This window comes from Mustelus asterias, chromosome 15 (genome assembly GCF_964213995.1).
Source record: "Mustelus asterias chromosome 15, sMusAst1.hap1.1, whole genome shotgun sequence".
In the NCBI taxonomy this organism is placed as follows: domain Eukaryota; kingdom Metazoa; phylum Chordata; class Chondrichthyes; order Carcharhiniformes; family Triakidae; genus Mustelus; species Mustelus asterias.
The window spans coordinates 42,281,639-42,306,264 of NC_135815.1; the positions used below are offsets into that span (position 1 = coordinate 42,281,639).

At 40.2% G+C, this 24,626-nt stretch overlaps 1 protein-coding gene across 1 annotated transcript in view; it reads left to right on the forward strand.

Annotated features, from left to right (window-relative positions):
• Positions 1-49: 49 nt before the first annotated feature.
• ints7 (integrator complex subunit 7) overlaps positions 50-24,626 on the forward strand; it is a 46,254-nt gene continuing 21,677 nt past the window's right edge. Inside the window, exons 1-10 of the mRNA XM_078229826.1 lie at positions 50-172; positions 2,421-2,550; positions 2,644-2,790; positions 3,581-3,718; positions 8,452-8,498; positions 12,902-13,101; positions 14,403-14,525; positions 15,844-15,961; positions 17,454-17,585; positions 21,479-21,576. Of these exons, the coding sequence (XP_078085952.1) occupies positions 79-172; positions 2,421-2,550; positions 2,644-2,790; positions 3,581-3,718; positions 8,452-8,498; positions 12,902-13,101; positions 14,403-14,525; positions 15,844-15,961; positions 17,454-17,585; positions 21,479-21,576 (1,227 nt within the window). The 5' untranslated portion in view covers positions 50-78. The remainder of the gene's footprint in view (positions 173-2,420; positions 2,551-2,643; positions 2,791-3,580; positions 3,719-8,451; positions 8,499-12,901; positions 13,102-14,402; positions 14,526-15,843; positions 15,962-17,453; positions 17,586-21,478; positions 21,577-24,626) is intronic.

The window sequence follows — 24,626 nt, forward strand, 5'->3', positions numbered from 1 at the left end:
TCACTCGGCAACTCCGTCACTTCCGCTCCCGAGGCATTACTGGGAGGAGACGGTTGGAGGCTGCGGGTGGCTGCAGTCATGTCGCTGGCGGCGGCCAGGCCCTTCCTGTCGGAGGGCGGCTATGGGGAGCAGGAGATGGACGCTAACTCCGCCCTGATGGAGCTGGATAAAGGTAACGGAGCCGGGGGACCGGAGCCGCCGCCGCTCCCACTCCAGGTTGTGTCACCCACTTGGATTTACCAAAGTCGCCAGTTTCCAATCGAGCTGGATTTAAATAGAAAAAAACCACCTTTTTAAAAGTTGAAATTTATTTATTTAGTATCACAAAATAGTCTTACATTAACACTGCAATGAAGTTACTGTGAAAATCCCCTAGTCGCCACAGTCCGGCACCTGTTCGGTTACACTGAGGGAGAATTTAGCATGGTCAATGCACCTGACCAGCACATCATTCGGACTGTGGGAGGAAACTGGAGCACCCGGGGGAAACCCATGCAGACACGGGGAGAACGTGCAGACTCCGCACAGACAGTGACCTGAGGCTGGAATCTAACCTGGCTCCCTGGTATTGTGAGGCAGCTGTGCTAACCACTGTGCCACAATGCAGCCACTTGGGTTCTTAGGACCATCCCTGAACAGAAGCACTGTTTTATTTTTTATTTTCTCAGCCGCACTTCTCCCCACCTTCTGACTTTACCTTTTGGTGGTGGCGATCTATGCAATTGAGTATTAACTTTTCTATCTGGAAGGGTGCAATTCCAACAAGGTAGCTGCGGACAGATGTGAATTGATTCTGTCACTTCAGAAAAGCGCCAAGTTATAATTGTGCCCAACCAGCCCGTCCTTGCAAAACTCAAAACAACACCAGATATGATTCTGTGATTGCACATTTATTCAATAATCCTCTGTGCTAAGAATTACGCTGACAAATTTAAGATTGTCAGTCGGGCTTGCAGTACGGTGCATATTCATGTACTGGAAATTACATATATTAATACACAGGACCCTGTTTATTTTGCAGATAGAACATCTATACACACACCTGTTTCACCTAATCAAAATAAGTGACAGCCGTTCACTCCCCATGGCAATGTCTTGACCAATTGGAACCGAGCTGCCTGGTTTAAACTTCAAACAATTCTTGGTCGTTAACTAAGTCACTGTCAATTGATGCATTCTATCAATCCGAGTTCATTTGCCAACCAATCAGCAATTCTCTTCACATTCAGTATAAATATGTTATTTCCCCTGACAGTGGTATTTTATTGCAAATTGTCCTGATAAGTACAAGATGAAAAGCTTTGATTAAAAATATTTTTTTTCAGCAATACTCAAGCTTTGTGAAATGTTTGACATCCTACACTGCTTTCCACTGTAGAGATAATTTTGACAAACCTGTTCGAGGTGTTTAGATTTGTCAAGTTTATAACATGGTCAAATGCTGTTGGAATATTCATTTAAATTGACGACAAATCCACTAATCACAGAAGTCAGCGACCCTGTGATCTAGAATTCCCAAATGAAGTATGTTGAAAATGTGCTGTGGAGTACTTGAAAAATGCTGTTGGTGGCGCACAATTTCAAGTGTCAAATCCAAGCAACCATGATATTTTGAATGTGTTTGAAAAGCCACTTGCTCCCGACCACTTTCACAGAGCTTCTCTCTTTCATAGTTCAAGGAGGTGCTTTTCTCTCCTACCTTTTCCTCCTCCCTTGCTTCAGTTGACATTTTTCTCTCCCCAAAACCAATTTGGTTCACAAAGGCCATGTTTCACTCAGCCACAGACTGCAACAAATTTGAATTTCTTGAGTAAATCAGCACTAATACAAAGGAGCCAAGAGCTGCAGTGTGGGACAAATTGGGGAATGGAAGCTAACTGTTTGAGGAATGAATTTCATGCTGTACATTGGAATCATTAGAATTTCATTTCCTGGTATCTACATTTGGGCTTAGAACTGCCGTTTGAGAAACATACATAGTAAAAGTACTGTTTAATACATGCTGTATTTTTATTGAAACTAATTGTGAAAAGAACATCACAAGCTTAAAATGTTAGAAGGCACCCAAGAAAAAAAGACAAGAGTCAGCCACCAGGCCCTTCAAGCCTGCCCTGCCATTCAATATGATCATGGCTGATCGAAAAGGATAAATTGAAATTATGAGTTTTGATTTTCATTTAAAAATGATTCAATGAGCAGTCAGGAGTAGAGGTCAGAACTGGTTGCAAATAGAACTCTGCTCCAAACAAAGCTGTTGTGTTTTACCTGCTTCACAAGCAAGATTCAGAATTTAGACTTTTAAAAGTACAAAATAAAATATTGTGACTCCAACCTGATTTGTATGTTAAAGAGTATATATCTTAAAACATGGTGCAGTGAGTTGAGGAGCTAATGTAATGTTTTGTATCCTGTTTCTCAAGGGCTGAGATCAGGGAAACTTGGTGAGCAATGTGAAGCAGTTGTCCGTTTCCCTCGGTTATTCCAAAAGTACCCATTTCCAATTCTTATAAACTCTGCTTTTTTGAAACTTGCAGACATCTTCAGAGTTGGGTAAGCATTGTAATTTCTGGAAAGGCTATTTTAACAATTACTTTTTTAAAAATTGTTTTGAAAAAATACAAATTCACTGCTTCCCTTCTTCAGAAACAACTTTTTGAGATTGTGTGTACTAAAGGTGACTCAACAGAGTGAAAAGCACTTGGAGAAAATCTTAAACGTTGACGAGTTTGTGAAGAGAGTCTTCTCCGTAATCCACAGCAATGATCCAGTGGCCAGAGCCATCACTCTTCGGTAAGCACAATTCCACTGAAGGCTCTCAAACAAGCTGTCCCTTTGAGCAAATAATATTTGTTGTGACTTTGTAGATATTTAGCCAAAATAAGTAAATCAGATTTGTGCAAAATGTTTAGTAAGTAAACTACACTGTGATCACACTGATCTATATAACTGTGGTGATTGATAACCCCTTCAGTATGTGATTTATTTCAAGAGATGTTTGCTGTGTTGGCCATAGGATTTCCCAGAATTAAACTGTAATAACTGGCTCAAACTGCATAAAATAGTGGTGTGTATATAATTTTTAAAATCGGGTCTTTTCAAGGTAATATAATTTGTATTTTAATTATAAGCCCATCAAGATTGGCTCTTACTGTTGATATCATCTAGATCTGTCTAGTATATACAACAGACTTTTTCTTCATTTTCAGCTGCAATTTATTTCCTGATGAATGTTACATCCTGATGTCACAGTTATTCCTTTGGTGTGAGTTCAGAAAAGTGAACTGACCAGAATTTATAAAGAATTGCCCTGAGTATTATTTATGTTAGGCATATCCTAGAGAAATTCCAAGCCATCTAATGTAGTTCCTGGGATGAAATGAACATTGTACTTAGAGCAATGCTCTTGTGATCTGTAACTTGGTATAATCCCCTTGATCTGTATAGCGTGCAAGAAACAATACTTTTCACTGTATACTAATACATGTGACAAATCAAATCAAAAGATGTGTGATTATATTTATGTCAATCATTGTGTACCTAATCAGTGAAAATTGAGTCATTGGACTGTATTCTTTTGCAGAATGCTAGGAAGTATGGCATCTATTATTCCTGACAGAAAAAATGCTCATCACAGCATTCGACAAAGTTTAGATTCACATGATAATATCGAAGTAGAAGCTGCCATTTTTGCTGCTGCCCATTTTTCTGCACAATCCAAGTAAGTACAAGTTGATCTTTCAAATTACATTTAACCTTGCCATAAAGCTGAGAACAATTTGAAAGTTTGAGAAGAATTACATCTCAGTTCTGATTTTGGATGAGAAGCAGGAACATTCATTCATATCGACATATGTTTAAATATGGTTACTGTCAACAAAACTGCTGTGAGTAGCTACTGTGCCCCTCGGGGGACTATAGATGGTGTTGGTCAATACCAGGATGTCTTGCTGTGTTGTTTTGTTTATAGCAAGAGCTTGGTGCTCTGCAGGCACTGGGCAAGGTATCCTAACTGTTGCAAAATCAGTGAATTAATTGGTATGGGGTTGTGCACCAGGATGAAGCATTGAGTAGGGTAACGAGGTCCCAAGAGGATTGAGGGAGGTAAACATAATTTAGAATAAATTATCACTCAGTAATATGAGGGACCAAATGTGGAGAAATGTGATTCAGACTAATGTTTGGAGTGCACATGCTTGAATCCCTGGAGAGTGGTAAATGAGGTTGAATTAATGAGTTTTAGGCACAAATTGCCACACGAGACCATGACATGGTGGTGAAACAGAGACCTGACTCAAACAAGGAATGGAAAGCATACTTAGTAATCCTTGTTACAAAGTATCTAGGGAATATAGGGGAGAAAATGGGGCTGGGTGGCAACAGTAATGATGAGGAAGCTCTTGCAGCACTGAAGTGGGATGATGTGTTTGAGGTTTCTAAGACTAATCTTATTTGATTAGAATTAAGAACATTAGAGGCATTGTGCACCCCTGGGCAAAGATTAGAAATACAAAATGGCAAATTTGCAGGCATATTTCAGTTAAAGGCAAGAAATGTGGAGTGATAATAATGGGGTCTTCAATTATCGTAACATATTATAAAATAACATTGTAAATAGCAAAGAGAGAGAGGATTGCTGGAATATGTACAAGATCATTTTCCTGATCTGTATGCTTCCATTCCAATGAGAAAGGAACCAGTGCTGGTTCTGTGGAATAAAGTGGATCAAATATGGCATTTTGCAGCAGGGGAACATGTGGGAAACAGTGATCGCAATATCATAATACCATAGGACTTGGAAGATTAAATGTAAAAATACTCAGTTGGAGGAGAGCCAGTTTCGATGAGTTGGAAAAGGATCTGGCCCAGATGAATTGGAAACTAAGATTGGCAAATAAAGCAATAAATAAAGAAAGAGAGGCTTTCAAATAGGAGGCAGTCTGGGTACAGACTTGATTGCCAAGAGGGGGAAAGCAAGGGCATCCAAATCTAGAGCTCCCTGAATGACTATAGATCAAGATGTTTGAATGAAGCAGAAAATGCAGGCTTTTGATAAATATGAAGTTCATAACACAATAGAGAACCTAGCTGAATATGAAAAGAAGAGGGGAGAATTAAAAAATAAATAAATCTTTGATGTGTTGAATGACCTGGATTTTGATGTAGGGGCATAGTTTTAAAGTTTGTAAATAACACTGAACTGACGTGGTAAACAATGAGGGGGCTAGTAATGGACTTCAGAAGGTCATAGCCGAGTGAAATGGACAGCCACGTGACAAATAAAATGCAACTCCAAGGTGAATGAGGAGAGGTGAGATAAACTAAAGGACACAATTTTACAGGGAATGTAGGAACAGTGTGTTCTGGGGATGCATGTATACAAACCTTTGAAGGTGGCAGGACAGGTTGAGAAAGCTTTTTTAAAATGCGTATGGGATTCTTAATTTTATAAATGGAGGTATACAGTACAGAGGTAAAGAAGTCATGATGAAGCTTTATAAATCATGGATTAGACCCCAGCGGGAGCCCTGCTTTCAATTATGGGCGCCTCACTTCAGGAAGGATGTTAAGGCCTTGGAGAGGATGCAAAGGAGACTTACTCAATTGGGAAGAGGGACTTTGATGAGGCAGAGGGACTGGAAAAGCTAGGATTACTTTTAGAGCACGGACTGTTCATGGGATGTATGTATTCCAAGTCATGAAGCATTTTGATAGGGAAAATAAAGAGGAAATGTTTCATGTGGCACAAGGGGGAGTAATGAGAACAGAGGTTTAATGCAATTGGCGAAAGAACCAGACGTGGTGTGGGGAAAGAAATCATGCATAATTTGTTGTTGTGATATGCTATGCACTGCTTGGAAAGGTAGAAGCAGTTTCAATAGCTTTTAAAAGGGAATTTGATAAATATTTGAAGAGGAAAGATTTCCGGGGCAATGAGGAAGGGGTAAGGGAGTGGGGCTAATTGGATAGCTCTGTCCGATTGATCAAATAGCCTCGTGTGTTGTCATTCAATGATTAAACCACACAAGCTTGTATTAAAATAACTTAATACAGTACAGTTCAATTTATTTGAACCTGATTACACCTTCTGTGTGCCTTCTCTCCACATTTGCTGCAACTTTATCTTTCACATTTTCTGAGTGATGGAGGAGACAAGCCTATTAAAGATGGTCAACTACCAGACAAAGTGGATAAGTGCCATTAATTCCTTTTTAATGATTTTAGAAACTTTCAGCATTGAGTTGCTTTGTTGACAATTCAGTTCAGTAAAATTTGATCAGTTACAGAAATTTAAATGACTTTTGTTACAATTCGCTGATTAAGTGAATGTGGAATAAGGCAGAGCTTTTGTTTTTCATTGCTGTTTTGTGTAAACTGTAAAAATAAAAGTTAAGCAAAGGCTTACTGTTATACAGGTCCTCCCTACAAGTTGTTGCATTCCTAATGTTCGCCACTTTATAGGAATGTTAAAGTTGATGTTAGGTTCCTTCAGCCATTTGCCCAGAAAACACAATTTCCGAGTTGAAATACTGTACCATACATGTGCTGCACATGTGTATTCCTAGCTGGAATAATTTGCAAAATGAAATAAATCACACAATATAACAGAAATATTATAAACAATGAAAATAGATAACACCAAATCACCCAAACAAGCTCTGAGTAGCACAGCACGTGTGTGTGTACGCGCGCATGTACTGGGGAGGAGCGTGGCTCAAATCCAGGTGGTAGAAAATGGCGATGTCAGCCAAAAAACAGGTAGAAACCACATTATCGCAAAATGACTTAAAGCAGGACAGCTGATAGTGAGGACTGATGGCACCAAGTACTGGGCACCCAGTACTGAACTGTACTGGGACCAGGAACAAGAACAGGGTTGCACTACGTGCTGCAAAACTAGAAAATGTATTTTTCAGAATAACTAGGTATATGATTGTGAAATACATAAACGGGCCATTTGACTTATGAAGTTTGCGTTCATGTTTTTGGCACAGAGGCCACCCCAGTCTCAACCCAGTTTCCTCATTTCCTTTAAAGTCTTGTTCAAGAAATTATCCAATTTGCTTTAAAGGCATATTGCTTCAACAATAATTTGTGGCTGACAACTTCATTTTGAATCTGTCGTTTCTCTGCATCTCTTGTTTATCTGCTCCTCTACTACAGTCTAAATATTACCGTCTTAAGTTGCAGTTCAATTCTTTATCTTTACGTGCAAAATATGTTGCACTTTTTAAAAAAAAGTGATCTCCATCTGCTAACTATAATCTCATCCTGTTAGCCTATCTATGTTTGCCTGCAGTCTTTCACACCCCTAGTTACACATTATCATCTAATCCCACACTTCGTTGTCATCAGAAAATCTCAATATTGTTTCCTCCATTCTTAAATCGGTATTATTTATATTGAAGTAAGTGCAACCCTGGTGCAGACCCTTGACAACATCACTCATTCCCATCTTAACAGTCCATGAAAACTTTAGCACATCACTGTTTTCTGTTCTCTAACCATTTTCTATCACGAATAATTCCACAGACCTTTCCATTTGGTTATGTAACAACAGTGACTGCATTGCAAAAGTAATTAATTGACTGTGCATCTCTTAGTCATGTGAAATATCCTCTGTTATTGAGTGCTTGTTGAAAGTCTTTAGAAAGCATTTCCATTTCCTCTATACACTGTCATGCTTTTCAGAGAATTTAATGAGGTTCTTATTATAGTTTTGGCTCTAATTTGTATTCTGTATGTGGATTTTAAAGAAGTGTATTGCTGCAATGATTAAATTCATTTCAAGAGTTCTACCCACAGCATTTTGCCTTAATATTAAAGCCTGTGGATGTTGAATCTGAACTGGTCATCATAGTTTGGAAAGCTAATCAATATCCAATCATTCTGTGCAATTTCACACCATTATGAAGATACAGTTCATTTATAACATCCTAAATGACCATGTGCCACTCCATTCCCTGCATCCAGCATGAGTCTTAGCTAATGCGACATAGATATCAGCACAAGCTAAAACACAGGAACCAGTTGAGATAATAAGGAAGTTCTTTTGTTAGACCCCTGCCCCCTCCCACCCTGATGCACTTTTTTAATTAAATGAAACCAGAAAATGTTAGAAAGACTTGCTAGATCTGGCAGCATCTGTGCAGAGAAAAGCAGAATTAACAATTCAAACGGATAAATCTTTGATGGTATTGTTTTGGAACTTGGAATGAAGGTGCAGAAATAATTCGACTGCACAACCAACCTACTCTTTCACAGTGAGCGCCTGCATGCATTCTTTGGAAACTGTCAAATAAAAATTTAAACTCCAGTAACTAAAATTGTGAAGAATTAAAATTAATCCCTTTTGTTGCTTTCAGGTATTTCTTTTACAAAATTGTAAAGTGCATTTTTATTTGTTTCTCTCTGCTCTGCCCAACTCTCCTCTCCTCCACCCCATCACCCCAGGGATTTTGCTGCAGGAATTTGCAACAAGGTTGGTGAAATGATTGAAGGTAAGACCTCAAAATAAAATGTACTTTCAAGGTTATTATTGCCCCTCTAACCTATTCATTATTTTAAAACAAAAAGTTGTACTCCTGCGCAGGGTCGGAGAATCACATATGAGAGGCCAAGCACTTTTAGCACTGGTGAGAACCTCCTTTGGGATCTCCCACCGCCCCACACACACACACACAGCACACACACACACAGCGCGCGCACACAGATGTAATCTGGTTTCCACCCAACTGGGGCGGGAACCAGATTAACATTTGTAATTCTCCATTTAAATATGCTTAATCAACTTCAAATCAGATTCTGCGACTCCTGGAATCATTACTAGTCTCCATGAACAGAGACCGGGCGTGATGGCGTGCCAAGGGACCCGGAGACCATTGAGGTTCCGGGTTATTGGGTAAATGGCTGGGTATTGCCCCTGGCATCCTGACATTGCTGACCTGGCAGTGCCAACCTGCAGGCAATAATGATAGGATATCACTGCCAGGGTGCCAGATTGGCAGTGTTAAAGGGTGGGGGTTGGGAGGGATGGTGTGGGGGAGAGACTATGGAGGCTCCTGCAGGGAGGACCTTTGGCGAGCCTATAGGGGGTCTCATCACTTGGGAGAAAGGAGTTGCTGGTACCAGTGAGTGAAGGGGGTCTGATGCCAGGGAGTCAGGTAGGGTCTTAACCAGTGAATAGGGGGATGTGTGTTGGGTTGATTGGAGGTCAGGTATCCTTTAAAAATGGCCCCGATATCCGAGGAGCCAGCCCTGTTGCCGCCTTTATGTTCCCACTTCAAAAAACATTCTACGTGTGGGAGAATTCAGTGAGAATCTTCCCAGGCTGCAAAACATTCCTACGTGTGGTTGAATTGCGAACTGAGTTGCATTGATCCTCCCAGCAGGAATCTCCCATTTTTCTGCTGGGGACAACACTTAAAAAATATTTGAGGGGATTCTGCCCTTTATGTTTTAATGCATCGCGTTGTCATGTGATTGTTGCAATCCCCCTAGAAACCAATAATTTTGTAAGAAGTTGAATTCCCAGTGACCATCTTCAAGGAATTGCATGGAAAGATTTTGAGTTTTAAGAATTTTACCGTAACAAACTAAAATCGGCATCTAATACTAAACTAATACTGTAAACTACAGAAAAGATAACCCTTCCTTGTGTTTTAACATGAGTGATAATCCAACACCGAATACATACATTATAGCAGTCCTAACAGGAAACAGTCAAATGTCACTGCCAGCTTCCAATGGATTCACTCCTCCCCATTTCACTGAGTTGTAACATCCAATGACGGTATCTTCCAGCGGCAGGTCTCACTCGGTGAATCCTTGTCCTTGCCTCAACACAGCAAATCCATCAGTGACCTTAAATTTCTGCAGGTTTCTGTTCTTCGCCCAGAGGGCATGCTTCCTCTAGCATTCCACCTGATAGCTAGCAGAGAATAGCTTTTTCCCTGCTGCTGCATTCCAGTCTCATGCTCTCTGTATCCAAGTTTTCTTTTTAAACCAAGCTGCCTGGAAGTCTGCAAGCCTGTACAAAGTAAAAACAACTTTCTATCTCTTTGTTAGGGAGGAAAAAATTACATGTGGGTATCGGTAAGCCTTAATCTGGGCCCTCTGTTCCCATGGCAACAATCACCTGGCCTTTTGCCAAGCATAGTCCAATACAACTTCACACTATCCCTTTTTCCAGAGCATTCTGTTTTCCCCTAAATTAAGAGAGTTTAAACATGATCACCTTATAAAACCTCGCATTCATAACATAGTTATTAGGTACCATTAATGTAGTCAGGAGATGATCAGAAAGCAATTTGCACTCCATTCCTTTTCACTGCTATGCTTTCTGCACCACTTGAATATTCCATTTTGCTCCCTGTTCCTGTTTTCCACTCCCTGTTCCTGTTTTCCACTCCACAGGCAACATGCTCACTCCCATTCTTCACTCAACCTGCTGCCTTCCTTCTGAGTCCAAGCCATTTCACTGCCATCCATTTCCATCTCTAGGACACAAGCCTTCATGTTTTTTTCCCATATCTTCCTCCCATCAATTAGGAACATGACTGCATATTTACAGCAAGTGTGATAAGACTTAGCTAAGGTAAGTGGTGTCTTCCATGCCACCAGGCCAATTTTTCTAAGTTGTAATTCCTTTCTAATGGGACCCATTTCTCACCTCTGACTTGACTCATGTCTTTCTTTGTTCCCTTAAAAACGTTGATTGTTTTACATTGAATATTTCAGTAAAGGGATAAGATACATGAGAGGCATTCTGAGCGAAAAGCGGAAGTTAGAAAGAATTGGAGACCAGAAGACAACCAGGAAAGGAAAGAGATCTTTTGCTTATCTTTTTGTTGTGAGTGCAATGCAGTAAGAGGCAGCTTGCATATAAAATGGTGAGAGTCATAAATGTTGAGGAAGGGGTTGCCTGCCTGAACAAGACTGATAGGCTAGCTCCTTGCAGTCTTTAGTGATTCAGTGGCTGAGTTTAACTCATTCTCAATTGTTGAAACTTGACCCGAGTGGAGCCTTTCTCTGGAGTTTGAGAATTATTGGGTGGTGTTCATAGGTTGGCTCATGCCGGTATCTCTATGGATGGTGGTTTGGGCCAACATGTGCAAGTTATTGTCACCTTACCCTAAAATAGATTGAAGGTTTACAAAGATTTCAAGAAACACTTGCTCAAAGCAGACTCAACTGTTGTGTTACAGATCTAATCAAATTACCGTGAAGTGCTATCAGGCCTATTGAGAAAGGTTATTTTCCAAAGAGCCACCCAGTTTTAGGGAGCTGCTAAAACCAGGTGTTTTTCTAGTAATTTGCTGCCTTTGATTGTGGTCCAAATGCATGTTGCCATTTATATCAGGAAACAACATCAATGTCCTGGATCAGGCCCAGAACCATGACCTCCAGTATATTGCTTCATCGATTGCTATGAATGTATTTACTCTTGCTCTCCAGATTCTGTAGTAATTCCAAAATGTGTATTGATCAGTGAAAGTACGGTTGCAGTCGACAGTAGTAGAGAACCCATTTCCTACAGCTTCACATGCTACAAGATTGGCCTTGTCGACAAACCTGCAAATAGAGCCCTAACCAGATAGTAGGTAAAGGTAATCGAAGGCTCTGTTTGGGATGGAGAAGGATGGGTGGAATGGAATATTTTTAGGATGCTACAGTCAGAAAGACAAAGGGCACAGGTTGGGATGTAGGACTGATAGGAGGTGTAGAGATTGGGTGAAATGAGCCTAAAAATGCTACTATTTTACAGGGTTCAAACCCCAGCTAGTTGAAGGCCATTCCATGCCACCTTCTTTACCATCTTTTAGTTGGGCTCCAATTGATAATGTACAAGGCTATCTGACATGAAACAGTCACACAGCTACTACTAGTTATTGCATAAATTGAATTGAGTGTAGACTTATTTTTGGCAGATTGGTCCTCATAGTTGGTCTTGATTTGACACAGATGCTTCCCCCTCCTGTATTTGCACTATTTTGATATGCTTGTTGCAGCGTGCACAAAATATAGAATGGAAAAAGATGGCTACATACCTAGTGGGGTGTTTATCCATTATAGAAGCATAGGACTCACAAGCAAGAGTATGCCATTCAGCCCTTTGAGCCTGCCTTGCTATTCATGGCTGATCTGGTTGTGATCTCAACTCCACTTTGCTGTCTGCCCCCCACCCCCCCATAACCCTTGACTCCCTTGTCCATCGAAAATCTGTCCAATTCTGCCTTGAATAAATTCAATGACCTAGCCTCCACTATTCTCTTTGGAGAAGAGAATTTCACAGACTGACAACTGATCATAAGCCCAATTATCTATCCCCACAGCGTTATTATTTTGGAAGGGTTATTTAACTCGTGGTCAGTGAGCTGGTACAATGGCACAGGCCTCGGGATTTTATACTGTCTGTAAATAGGTGATCATGTGGGTTGCCACATATCTGGAATATCTTATTTTCTTGTATACTTTTGGGCACGGGGGTATCATATGCTACCAAGTTAAACTGTATTCCTTTCTTGCAGTGGATGTATATAATTTGAGAATTGAGGAATGCTCCACTTGACTTTGTTTTCCTTGCATAAAAAAGCTGTCTGAGGATGACAGCTCAGTTTTGAAGGTGAAAATATGACAAAGTGAACCAATGACCAATAAAACACTGTGGTTGCTGTGCAAAAATACTTTTCTCATCCAGAACCTAACTCCACACCTCACCTTTTTTGGACTTCACATCCCAGCTTATGCCCTTTACTTATTTGGCTTGGGCATCCTATACATGCCACACGCAACTCTAAGCCCATTATATTTGTCCAAGATATGCTGTAGTTATTGCATTTGAGAAGTTCTGAAGGCAAGAACAAATAGCTCAGTATTAATCATATAAAGCTTTGTTTTCCAGGATTGGCTACACCTGTGGATCTGAAGTTAAAACTGATCCCTATTCTGCAGCATATGCATCACGATGCTACCCTTGCCTCCAGTACACGGGTCCTTCTTCAGCAGTTGGTGGCATTGTACCCTTCCACCAAGATGGTAATAGTTACCCTACATACCTTTACACAACTTGCTGCTTCATCGCTGGTTGATATCCCAAAGCAGGTGAGGGCACTCATTCATTAGAAAGCCACTAGTACCGTTCACTTAAATATTTGTGTATTTAAGGAATTCACTCACCATAACTCGATGCACTTAACAGGGAAAATGGTTGGAAATCATGGATAGGTAACTTGAGATCTTTTGTCATCAAAATTAAGTCCATGAGACTGCAGGAACATTAAATTGCCCTTAATATAAAATCAGCTTTATTCACTCTTTGCTTACATTTGAACTGTCATAATCCCCTAAGGTTATTTTTTAGTGCAAACGACTGTTAAATTGAAGCTTTATAATATTGTTATGGGTTTATAGTATTCAACGTGCTGAAAGAGTGGCACAGTGGTTAGCACTGCTGCCCCGCACTGCCAGGGACCTGGGTTTGATTCCGGCTTTGGGTGACTGTGTGTATGGAGTTTGGACGTTCTCCCTCTGTCTGCGTGGATTTCCTCCGAGTGCTCCAGTTTCCTCCCAAAGTCTAAGGATGTGTGTATTAGGTGGATTGGCCATGCTGAATTGCCCCTTAGTGTCCAAAGTTGGTAGGTAAATGCATGGGGTTATGGGGAGAGAGCTTGAGTAACATGCTGCTTCAGAGAGTTGTTGTAGACTCAGTGAGTCCAATGGCATGGTAGTGATTCTGTGGAATTGATGAATGTTAAACATAACAAACAACAGCATGGTAGTTGCTGAAAGATTGCTTTGGGAGGTGGTGACATAGTGGCATTGTAAATGGACAAGTAATTCAGGGGCCCTCTGGGGACCTGGGTTCAAATCCTACCATGGCAAATGGTGAAATTTGAATTCAAGAAAAATCCTGGAATTAAAAGTCTAATGGTGTCCGTGAAACCATTGTTGATTGTGGTGAAAACCCATCTGTTTCACTTACTGCTGGGCAATTAGCGATGGGCAATAAATGCTGGCATAGCCAGCAATGCCCATATCCCCTGAACAAATAATAAAAAAAAAATCATGATGCAGGGCCCTTCAAAGATTGTAACAAGTATTTAAGAAGACAGATACTTAGAGAAGCAATGGTTAAATGATCAACGTTCTGATGTGAAAGCTTGCAGAGGGTATTTATTTTACAAGGACCGAAACAAATAATTATTTCACAGAAGGGTTTTGGTGATTTTATGAAGAATAAAGTACCACTGTCAAAATAGGCGTTGTATTTAAACTTTCCTTAGAATTGATTTTGATGAACACTTTTTAAAAAAGAATTGTGGTTTAGGGTTGAAATTTCCATACATTGCAGGCTGTGACTTATTTATTCTGTCTCTGTCATGCTTTGCCTATGTATTAAACAGATTCAGCTTTTACTGCAATATTTGAAAGAAGACCCCAGAAAAGCTGTAAAGAGACTTTCTGTTCAGGATCTGAAATTGTTGGCCAATAAGACCCCACACATGTGGAACAGAGATAACATTCAGGTATTTCCAGATTAAATCCGGGCATGAATACTGAGAAATGGTTGACTGAATTAATTTGGCATGATTCTTGAAGGAGTGCTTAAGCAAATTGGAATACAGTTAGTTGTCCTAAACATGCACGGTTCCACCTTTTGACTAGATGTTCCTTTTTAAAAAGCTATTCTCAAAAATCTTTGTTACCACGTTGTAGAAAAATGTGTGCTTCATCAAATGATGTCATTATTGTCGGAGCTCTTTGTGAATTGCTGGACTTTTTTTTGGTCTGGGGTTCAAACTCTTTTGTGTTCTTTCCTTGGCCATGTTCAATGTCTGTGTCAAGGAAAGCAGCAAGATAAGTGTTCATTGATGTGTTCCAGTACTATACTACTGTGGACCAGCTGTGAAGAAACACTTCAGTGTGACTTGGAAATAATGCTCTGTCATTTCCTCCTTCACTCCTGTTTCAGCTCAGACATGTTACTTTAGCAATCGCACTTTTAGGTGAAATTCAATATGCCCATTTTATTTTAAATAATGTAACTTTCTTGTGATATTATCTTTCCCAACACCTTTGATATCTCTGGATTATCAGATAGCTCACCAAATCATACAGCACAGAAGGAGGCCATTTAATGCCAATGATAACTCTTATAAAAGCTACTGTTGAATCTGCTTCCATTACCTTAAAGCAACGCATTCCATATTGTAACAGCTCATTGTGTAAAATAATTTCTCCCTATCTCCCCTCTTCCCCATTATCGGCAGAGCTTTCAACTGCCATAGTTGTGCTTTTTTGAGCTCCCTGTTTAAATTTCACCATCTCTTCACCTCTAAAAACCTCCGAACACCATCCAGTTTGACTAAGCATTTTGTTACCCATTCTAATCTGATCCTCCTTGGCATCGCGTTGTATTCTTATGGCTATTTCTTCATATGCAAGTTACTTCATAATGCAAGCTGCTGTTACATGTAACAATTTTTACAGATTATGATACGAAGGGTCTGTTTAGATGTGTTGCTTGATGGAATACTACCAATGGTACAGTTATAGAAGTGTTTGGAGTAGGGATTGTTCAATACGTGTAATAATATATATTTAATCAGTTTCAATAACATTTATCATTATACATTATATTTATTTAATGTTTAACAAATTAATGGGGACAATCTCATAGGTTAGGTTTGGATGAAGGAGACTTATTCAACCTATTTGATCACATCTTTTCAAAATACTGAATCTGTTGTCTTATTATAACAGCTAACTGTTTTGGAATAATTTATCTTCAACCATTATTCCTGATGACATAATGGTAACTTGTTTTTCCTCTTCCTTGGCAAGTCACTTTGTGAATGTGCCCTACAGACCCCTTATGACAGCTTGAAACTGGGTACACTTTCTGTTTTGTCCACACTCTCGGGAACTATAGCTATGAAACAGTACTACTATAATTCACAAGGTAAGGCCAGTGATATTTTTAACTTATTAGTGATTTTATTCAGCTATGTGAAACTGAATTCTCCCTCTGGTGCCATTCCCTGAGTAGTTTATTTTCTAAAGCTAGAATTGTGACAAAGGAAATTTCCTTTTGGTGCATATTGCTCATGGGTATGTCAGATTGGGTCCAATTTCATATCCTGAAGCATGCCTTCCTAACAGTTCAATCCTCACTAAGTTGAGCTGCATTGGTTGAGATGAATGACAGTCTATTTCAGATAGCCACGTGGTGAAAGCTAGAACAAGAGCCTGATCCTTACACACTTATAAGCTTTTATTTGCAGAGACTCATTACAAATATGCAGCTCTAAACTCAGCAACCAGTTTCAGTCTGTTATCTGTAGGAGCATAATTGAATCCCCTGAGTACAATCAAACACGCAATTAATGTACAATTCCAAGTAGGAATGCTGCAATTGGTCTGACTGATCTTGGACTAGGCAGTGAGAAAATTGTTGTGTTTCATCCTCCGAAGAGGCATTTTGTGATACTTTGTGGGAACTGTGTTTGACAATGGGAAGCGGGTAGCCAGTGTTAACAGTTATTGTCTCAGCTCATGAACAAAGATTGGTTGGCAGGGCTGCTGGAGATTAACTGGCTACGGTGCGACCGGCGGGGGGGGGGAAGCTTACATTTATATACTGCCTTCCACAACCTCTGGATGTCCCAAAACACTCCTCCACCAATAATTTACTTCAGGAGTGCAGTCTCCATTATACTGTGGGAAGCACAGCAGCTAATTTGCACCCTACAAGCTTCCACAAAAAGCATGATGATAACCAGGTAATCCATTTCAGTGATGTTGATTGAAGGATAAATGTTGGCCAGGACAATAACTCCCCTCCTGTTCAACATAGTGCCACGGGTTTTATAAATCCACCTGAGAGGACAGATGGGGCCTCGGTTTAATATCTCCTCTAAAAGATGACGACTCCAACAGTGCAGCACTCGCGCAACACTGCACCAGGGTGTCAGCCTGTGAAAACAATGGGGAAAGAAGTGCAACAAGTTTGGAGGGAAAAATACTTCTTCACTGGAACTGTCTGGGTAGCTCATGAATCCACCCTGTGCCACCTAAATGTGTGTGCCATCAACTTGGAATCTTTTTGCATCTTTAATCAGGAACTACATAATTACAGCACTTCTATATATTTAGTAGCTTACAGCACCCACTTAAAGAAAATTCTGCGTGGGAGTCCAGCTGTATGCTAAAATATCACTGGAATTGGTAATTACTTAATTTGTAAAATGAATATTTGATAGTTGCACTGATGTGAATTTGTTTCTGAGCTGGAATTGGCAAAAGCAGTTCCAGGATTAAACCAAAAGCTCTTAACCTGCTTATTTTTATTCCATTCTTTGATGTAAATACATGATTGGACTGCCTGATTTGTATGCTGTGTGATTGAAATATGAATGCAGCTAATTATATTTGCATTTCTCCTTGTTTAAAAGGAAACACTTCTGCTCCAGTACGTCCTGATGACCTGATAAAACTTGTACAAGAATGTTGTTACCATAGCAACAGTGCAATTGCAGCCCACAGTGTTACTGTTCTGACAAATGTAGCTTCCTGCTTAGAGAAAGGTAATCTTGGAAAAACGACCGTGTTATGTTTCTTTAGATTGATTGCAAGAATTTTACAAGGTCTTTGTGCAGAATCTAGGTTGAATAATTATTTTAAACCTTAATAACGCCACACTGGAGACAAGAAAACTAATACACCTCTCCCCCCATTTGTGGAATTATCAATTTTAAAAGTTCAGAAAATCATTCAGGAATCTAAATTGGAGACAAATTCATTGGCATTGTGGTTTATAGTGAATGGGACCTAAAAGTATTTATAATGACATTTACAGTCTAAAGTGGACAAAATTTAGATTTTGTAGTTTGTCAAATCAATGCAGAGGTTGGAACCAGTCCATCAGAACTGATTGCCAAATGTGGATGTTAAGTTTTTGATATGACTGGGATAAATTCTGTATTGAATATTCTGTTTGTACTGCAGATCTGGTGTGAAATGATTCACATCAACATTGCATTTTTTGTTAATGTTTACAATAAAAGTTGAAAAATCACTTCTGAAGGTCAACAAATCCTGCCCATAGTTTTAATATGCTTTTACTGCTCATCTTAAAATATTGTTAGGACAAATTGGCACAAGGATGGAAGTTATGGGCAGATGCAGCCTTAACAACTATATATTTAAATAACCCATCATGAAGCTTATTTAAAATTCTAGCTCCATGAGTCATTGGCACTCTAGAAACTATAAATAAACGTGAACCAACACGCAGCTTCACCTCTTAAGTGTCAATAATAGGAATCTGTTTTAAAGTTCTTGCACTCACTTGATTTTAAAATCTATGTTTTGGTTACTGGTAATTCTTACTAAAAATATCAAGAATCTCCTTAAAGGAAATAATTAAATTAAACAAATTGATCTAAAGTATAATTATCCAAAATTATTTTTATTTTTATATCCAACAATCTGCACTCATGTTGTTAATAGTGAAGCATGTAATTTTAAAAATATGGGCCAAGACTATCCCAAAAAAAAGCCAAGTGCCCAACAGGTGGGAAAACGGGAGATGTACCTGCCTGTTTTTTTGGGGTACTTAGTTTAATGAATCTCTGGCACTTTGTGCATCACAGAGTGCCTCAGAGAGATGCACATCGGTAAGAGGGTAGCAGGGTCTGAGAGGCCCGAATCAGCGCACAAATCTGTCAGTGGGGTGATCGGCGCATGTGCACTGCCCCCTGCCCTCCTCCCGATCGCTAGCTTTCTGATATTATCCCCAAAACTCCTTCCAATTGCCAGCCCCCCATGGCCAGCCCCGATCACTTCCTCCCTCCCCCACCAATCCCATTGCAGAGTGTGCAGCGGGTCTCTTTCTCCCCTTCGCACTGCCCACTGGGCAATGCCAGAGTGCCAAGCCTGCACTCTCCAAGGGGCACCCTCCTGCCCCTGACCTCCGGGGGAGGGGCCTCAATAACCTCTGTCCCCACCAGTGGGTAAGCGTGCCTGGCCCCCATTGGTGGAGAGCAGTTGTGAACCCCGCTGGTGGGAACCTCTCCTGGCGTGGGGAGGGGGGAGACACTAACCAGCCTGGAGAATACCGTCCCGGGCCCGCTGATCATATGGAAATTGAGATTTCCATATGGTAATCAGCCTCACACTGATTTCCGGCACGGGGCTAATTACGGCAGAATAAAGGGCCTGGGAGACTCGCGATTTGCTGGACGCCCGTCATGAGTTCCGCTACAGGCCCCCCCCACTGATGTCTCCCAGCTTGTCGCACTACTAGAGCAGTGCAGCGGGCCAGGACAATCCCAGTCATGAGTTTTGATTCAAATTTTTTTATTGAAAGAATCAATAATTAATTTTTTGGGAATGAAGGATGAGTGGAAAGTGCAAATTTAAGCATGGGCGATATACCTGGATAAAAAGCAGTAGCGAGAGCAGGATCAAATTGACTGGAAGACACTGCAGCCAGATTTGAGATTGAGAAAGTGTGTCTATCACTGCGTCTTGAGTCTGCGCATAGCTTCTGAAAAGTTATAAGCTGCCTGCTCTGTTACACTGCATTAATGGTTAGCCTCTGACAGTGCCAGCGTTCAATTCCAGCCTCGGGTCACAATCTGCGTGGAGTTTGCACGTTCTCCCTGTGTCTACGTGGGTTTTCTTGGGGTGCTCTGGTTTTCTCCCACACTCCAAAGATGTGCAGGTTAGGTGGATTGGTCAAGCTAAATTGCCCCTTAGTGTCAGGGGATAGCAGGGTAAATACGTGGGGTTACAAGGATAGAGCCTGGGTGGGATTGTTGTCAGTGGAGACTCAATAGGCCGAATGGCCTCCTGCACAGTGGGGATTCTATGATTCTGAGTTGTTACAGACTCAGCAGTTAGTGCATTGCAGTCCTTTAGTTCAGAAAGTCAGATCTCAGCTACTCCATAAAGTGCTTCGAATGGGTATTCCACAGTCAGGCATCTTGAATTTTACTGAGGTGTTGTCAGGAATTGTGTGTATGGTGGGAGGTAGAGGAAAGGAGGAGAATTAAAACAAGGAAAAGATGAGCTAGAGGAGGTTGTAAATTTTTATATTTTTCTGAAATTTATCCAGTTATAAAACAGATTTCCAGTTGGATAGTGGGCTGAGTGTAGAACTGTCGAGGCACTATCTGTGTGCTAGAATGTGCATGTGATTTCAGGGGTAGAATTAAAATTGTGCAAGATTTTGCACAAAATGATCTGTGAATAATGATAGCTAATGGAGAAAAACAAATGTAAATGCTAAGCAGTGAAGGGGAGGAAAATTGATGAATAGCTTGATGGACACCCGAAATGTTGGTATAAAGTTATGCTGTCTTTGAGTATTTTGGAGACAAAACTTGATTCACACAAGTAAATGTGGCATAATTGAGTAAATAAAAGCACACTTAATACTTGCACCTCTTTCTGTGGTATAATTGATCATATTGTAAGTTAAGTTTTAGATATCAATTGATTATTATATCAGAAAAACAGATCTGAAGATGGGGGCTTCATGAGTTTGAACTTGGTTTTTCACCTCTGGGAGCTAGTTTGTAATTTATTGCGATGACACAATACCTGTTTGCACTTACTTTGTGCTGTTAGCCTAAAACAGCCAAAGGGGCATCGCAGAAGCACTATTTCTATACATCATTTTGGTATCCTTCGCACAAATAGGGGCCAGAACAGCATAGGGGATGTTGAGTGAGCATAATGGTTTCAAAATGAAAACTAGCCAACAAGAAGCGACATGTGTTAAAAGTGGTAACCAAATGCACTGGTCTACCTGGATCCCAGGTATCAGCTGATAATCTATATTCGGACTTTACAAGTTATAGTTAACTCTTGTTCAGTGTTTATAAAGTATAAACTGAAATGATGTTTTAAAACTGCCAGAAGTTTTGCTGCACAAAAATCCCCCAAAAAACTGTTCGTGGTGTGTAGTCACATGTTATACATTTGGCGAAGAACATTGGTCACAAATGTATGTTGAGCTTAATTTATATTGCCCACTATTTTGGGTATTTGTAAAAGCGTATCATCCATTCATCGTAGAAAGTTTTGATCATAGAGCTTGTTCTTCTGCGTCCTGCTAACATTGCAATTGGGTTCTTTCACGATTTTCTGCTGTAATGATCATCCTTTTCCAACTGGCCAATTCAAATGTATAATTATGAAGTCCTCTCATTGGTCCAGCTGTAGATACTGTGACTGAGCTTTGCAAAACAATAACTTGAATTTGCTGTGGTTAAGAATGTCCACAGTTTTGCCTTGTGTCAATATTATTATTTCAAGAAAGAGAAATTGCTTAGCTAGTATTAAAGCTAGTTTTTTTTTACAGTTCCCAACCTCCTTAGCTTTATACACATATATTACTTAGCTTTGGAGATAGAATAATATTTAACTATCTTCTCAGATATTTTATTTTAAACACGTTTGCTGCTTGCAGATTTTTTGTCTTTGGAACAAGATGCAGTTTCTGCCCTGCAGTCTATCCTAGTTCTTTGCAGCCAGGAAAATGGTGTAGGAGCACAGAACGCTTTAAAGGTAAGGAATGAGATTTGCTCATGGATGAGTAAGATGAATCATATGAAAGTCCTATTACCATAGAAGGGTTATTTTTGGCTTGTTCGGAATATTTGAGTTTGAGTTTGGCAGCCAAAAAAAGGAAGAATTATAAAACAAATTTTTTTTGTTACAATGCACTTTTTCTCAGATCCATGAAATGAAAGCTAGAGCTGTGCAGGATATTTTAGTTAAACATATTGCATGTCTCAGTAAAATGCAGTTCTTGTCCAGCCCATTTTCAGAGTGCATTATCCTTCAATGCAAGGACAATGCAGCTTCTGCTTCTTGACAGAAAATGTCACCATGGCTGAGAGAGCATATTAGGTGGACTGATATCAGGGAGCTGAAAATGATGATTTTAATAAGAACCACAATTTAATGTTTTGCCCCTCCTTTACAGAAAGACACCTGACTTGAGCAGAATTATTTAAATTACAGTTTCAGTGAAATGGATAAACCACTGGTGCTGCAATGAGTGTTGTTTCTTGTCCAGCCTGATTGAAGCTTGGCCCACTGGCAACATCCTCTGCCTGTTTCAATCACAACCAAATCATTGCATAAGGATAATACAAGGGTTGGGAAGCATGCTGAAAAGCAAATGAATAGCAGGTTCCTCTGGGAAGTGGGTCAGGGACCAGAGATCGTAGATTTAAAATAATTGGTAGAGGAACTGGGGGAGAAATTAGGAGAGCTTTTGTCACAGAGGGTTGCTAAGATCTGGAATGCACTACCCAAAAGATTTCCTTGGAACATAGAAAATGCAAATGGACATGTACTTGAGGAGAAATAAGAACAGACCATGTTGGGAATAATCAACAGATCTGGCAGAAATTGAGTTAACATTTTAAGACTATGGCCTTTCAATTGAACTGGGACAGCTCCATTCAGTCCACAAGTCTAACCGTGAGCTTCCTGTCATTTTAATTCCTTATATCGTACCTACCCTGACTGTTCTGTCCTTTGCCTGCTACAGTGTTCCAATGAAGCTTATTCCTCGAGCAGTATGGGCACTTTACAGCTTTCTGGACTCAACATTGAGTTTAACAACTTTATATCACAATCTCTGCCCCTGTTTGTATCATGCTTCTTTTTCACTGATGTACTTTCCATTTGTTTCAACAGCTATCCCACCATTCACACTTCCTCTCGACACATCTTTTATTGTTTAGGCTCTCCTGCCCTCCAGTCCCCACACATACTATCAAGGACCCTCCCCTTTGTTGATCTTTCCACATTACCTTTTTCAGTTGCTGAAAGGCTATTACATTTCTAACTTTCCCAGTTCTGATGAAAGGTCACAGCATTACCTCAGATGCTGCCAGGCCTGCTAAGCATTTTCAGTTTCTATTTCAGATTTTCAGCATCTGAAGTAACTTCTTGTGAACTTAAAGTTTATTTATTAGTCACAATTAAGGCTTACATTAACACTGCAATGAAGTTACTGTGAAATTCCCCTAGTCTCCACGCTCCGGCACCTGTTCAGGTCAATGCACCTAACCAGCACGTCTTTGAACTGTGGAAGGAAACCGGAGCACCCAGAGGAAACCCACGCAGACAATGTGCAAACTCCACACAATGACCCAAGCTGGGAATCGAACCTGGGTCCCTGGCGCTGTGAAGCAGCACTGCTAACCACTGTGCCACCAGATTAATTTGCAGAGTTATGGGGTAAAGGCTGGGGCTAATAAATTGGACAGCTTTTTTGGCACAGGTATGACTGGACAAATGGCCTCCTTCAGTGCTGCGTGATTCTATTCAGTGATTTTTTTTAAAAGTGAAAAAATGGGAATGGACAACGAGGTGAAAGGAAAGCAGTAAGAAATCATTTTAATAATAGACTGGGATGTGGTGCGCATGTGTTTCTGCATTATGAACTATAAATATGAATGTTAGGTCATCCCCCACCCCTTCATTGTTTGCAATACAAACATTTTTTTCTAATTTTGCATCCATCCACTAATTACAGCTACATGAGTTGGCACCTTGCTCTCAACCCCACAGCATGCCACAGTAATCTCTCTATTAGAGGGAATACAAGGTCATCCTGGGAATGGCACTCCCTCTATTGTTCCTGCTACCTTTCCCGCTCTATCTGACTGCACTTGCCATTTTAATGTTCACGAGATTGAGAGGTCAATGTTGTGATAAATCACTGAACATCATTGTACACTTTTCCCTCCCTCATTTCTGAAATATGTCGGCTTCTAGAGTCAGAGTTTCACAGCACAGAAAGAGGCCCTTTAGCCCATCATGTCTGTACTAGCCATCAAACACCTATCTATTGTATACCCATTTACCAGCACTTTCATCACTACTTCTAGAGAAGTAATGTTTTGACAATGTTTCAGTTCTCAAGAGATCATCATTGTACAGTGACTTTGTCTCATTAATATATTGAATTTTTCTGAAGTTTCATATAAATCTGCCTCCTTTTTTTACTGTCCGTCCCATTTATGAAGTTCAAGAAACAGAACTCATTAGTATTTCAAATATAAACATCTGGAGTATATACTGGTTTAACTAATACACATAACCCAAAATACAAACTGCTCCGTATAACTGTCAGTGTCTCCACTTGTTTCCCACTGTTTTCTTTTGGTTCTGTCTGTCTTTTGTCTTCTCTCATATTCAGCTCGTTCTCTATTTTCATCTCTCTCTCTCTCTTTCCCCTTGCCCCTTTACTTGCCCTCTCTCTTTCCCTTTCTTTATCTTTCTCCCTGCACTCCTTTTCCCCCTCCACCTCAACTCGGTGGGAAAATATCAGCTATTGCGCTCGGATAGGAGGGGAAGGTGAAATCATGGCGGCCGTGCCGGAGGATCAGGCATCGTGGCAATTGAGTAGAGGGAAGTCAGACTTTGCAATGCTGCATAAATGGACATGCGTGACAATTCAGCATCATGTTTTGCATTTCTGACGTATTAACCTTCTCTGGTCTGCCATGGGATTGGTGGGGGTAATAATGTCTTTGTTACTGTGATTTTTAATACTACAAATCAGTGCCATATTTTTCTGATTGTTCTGTAAAGAA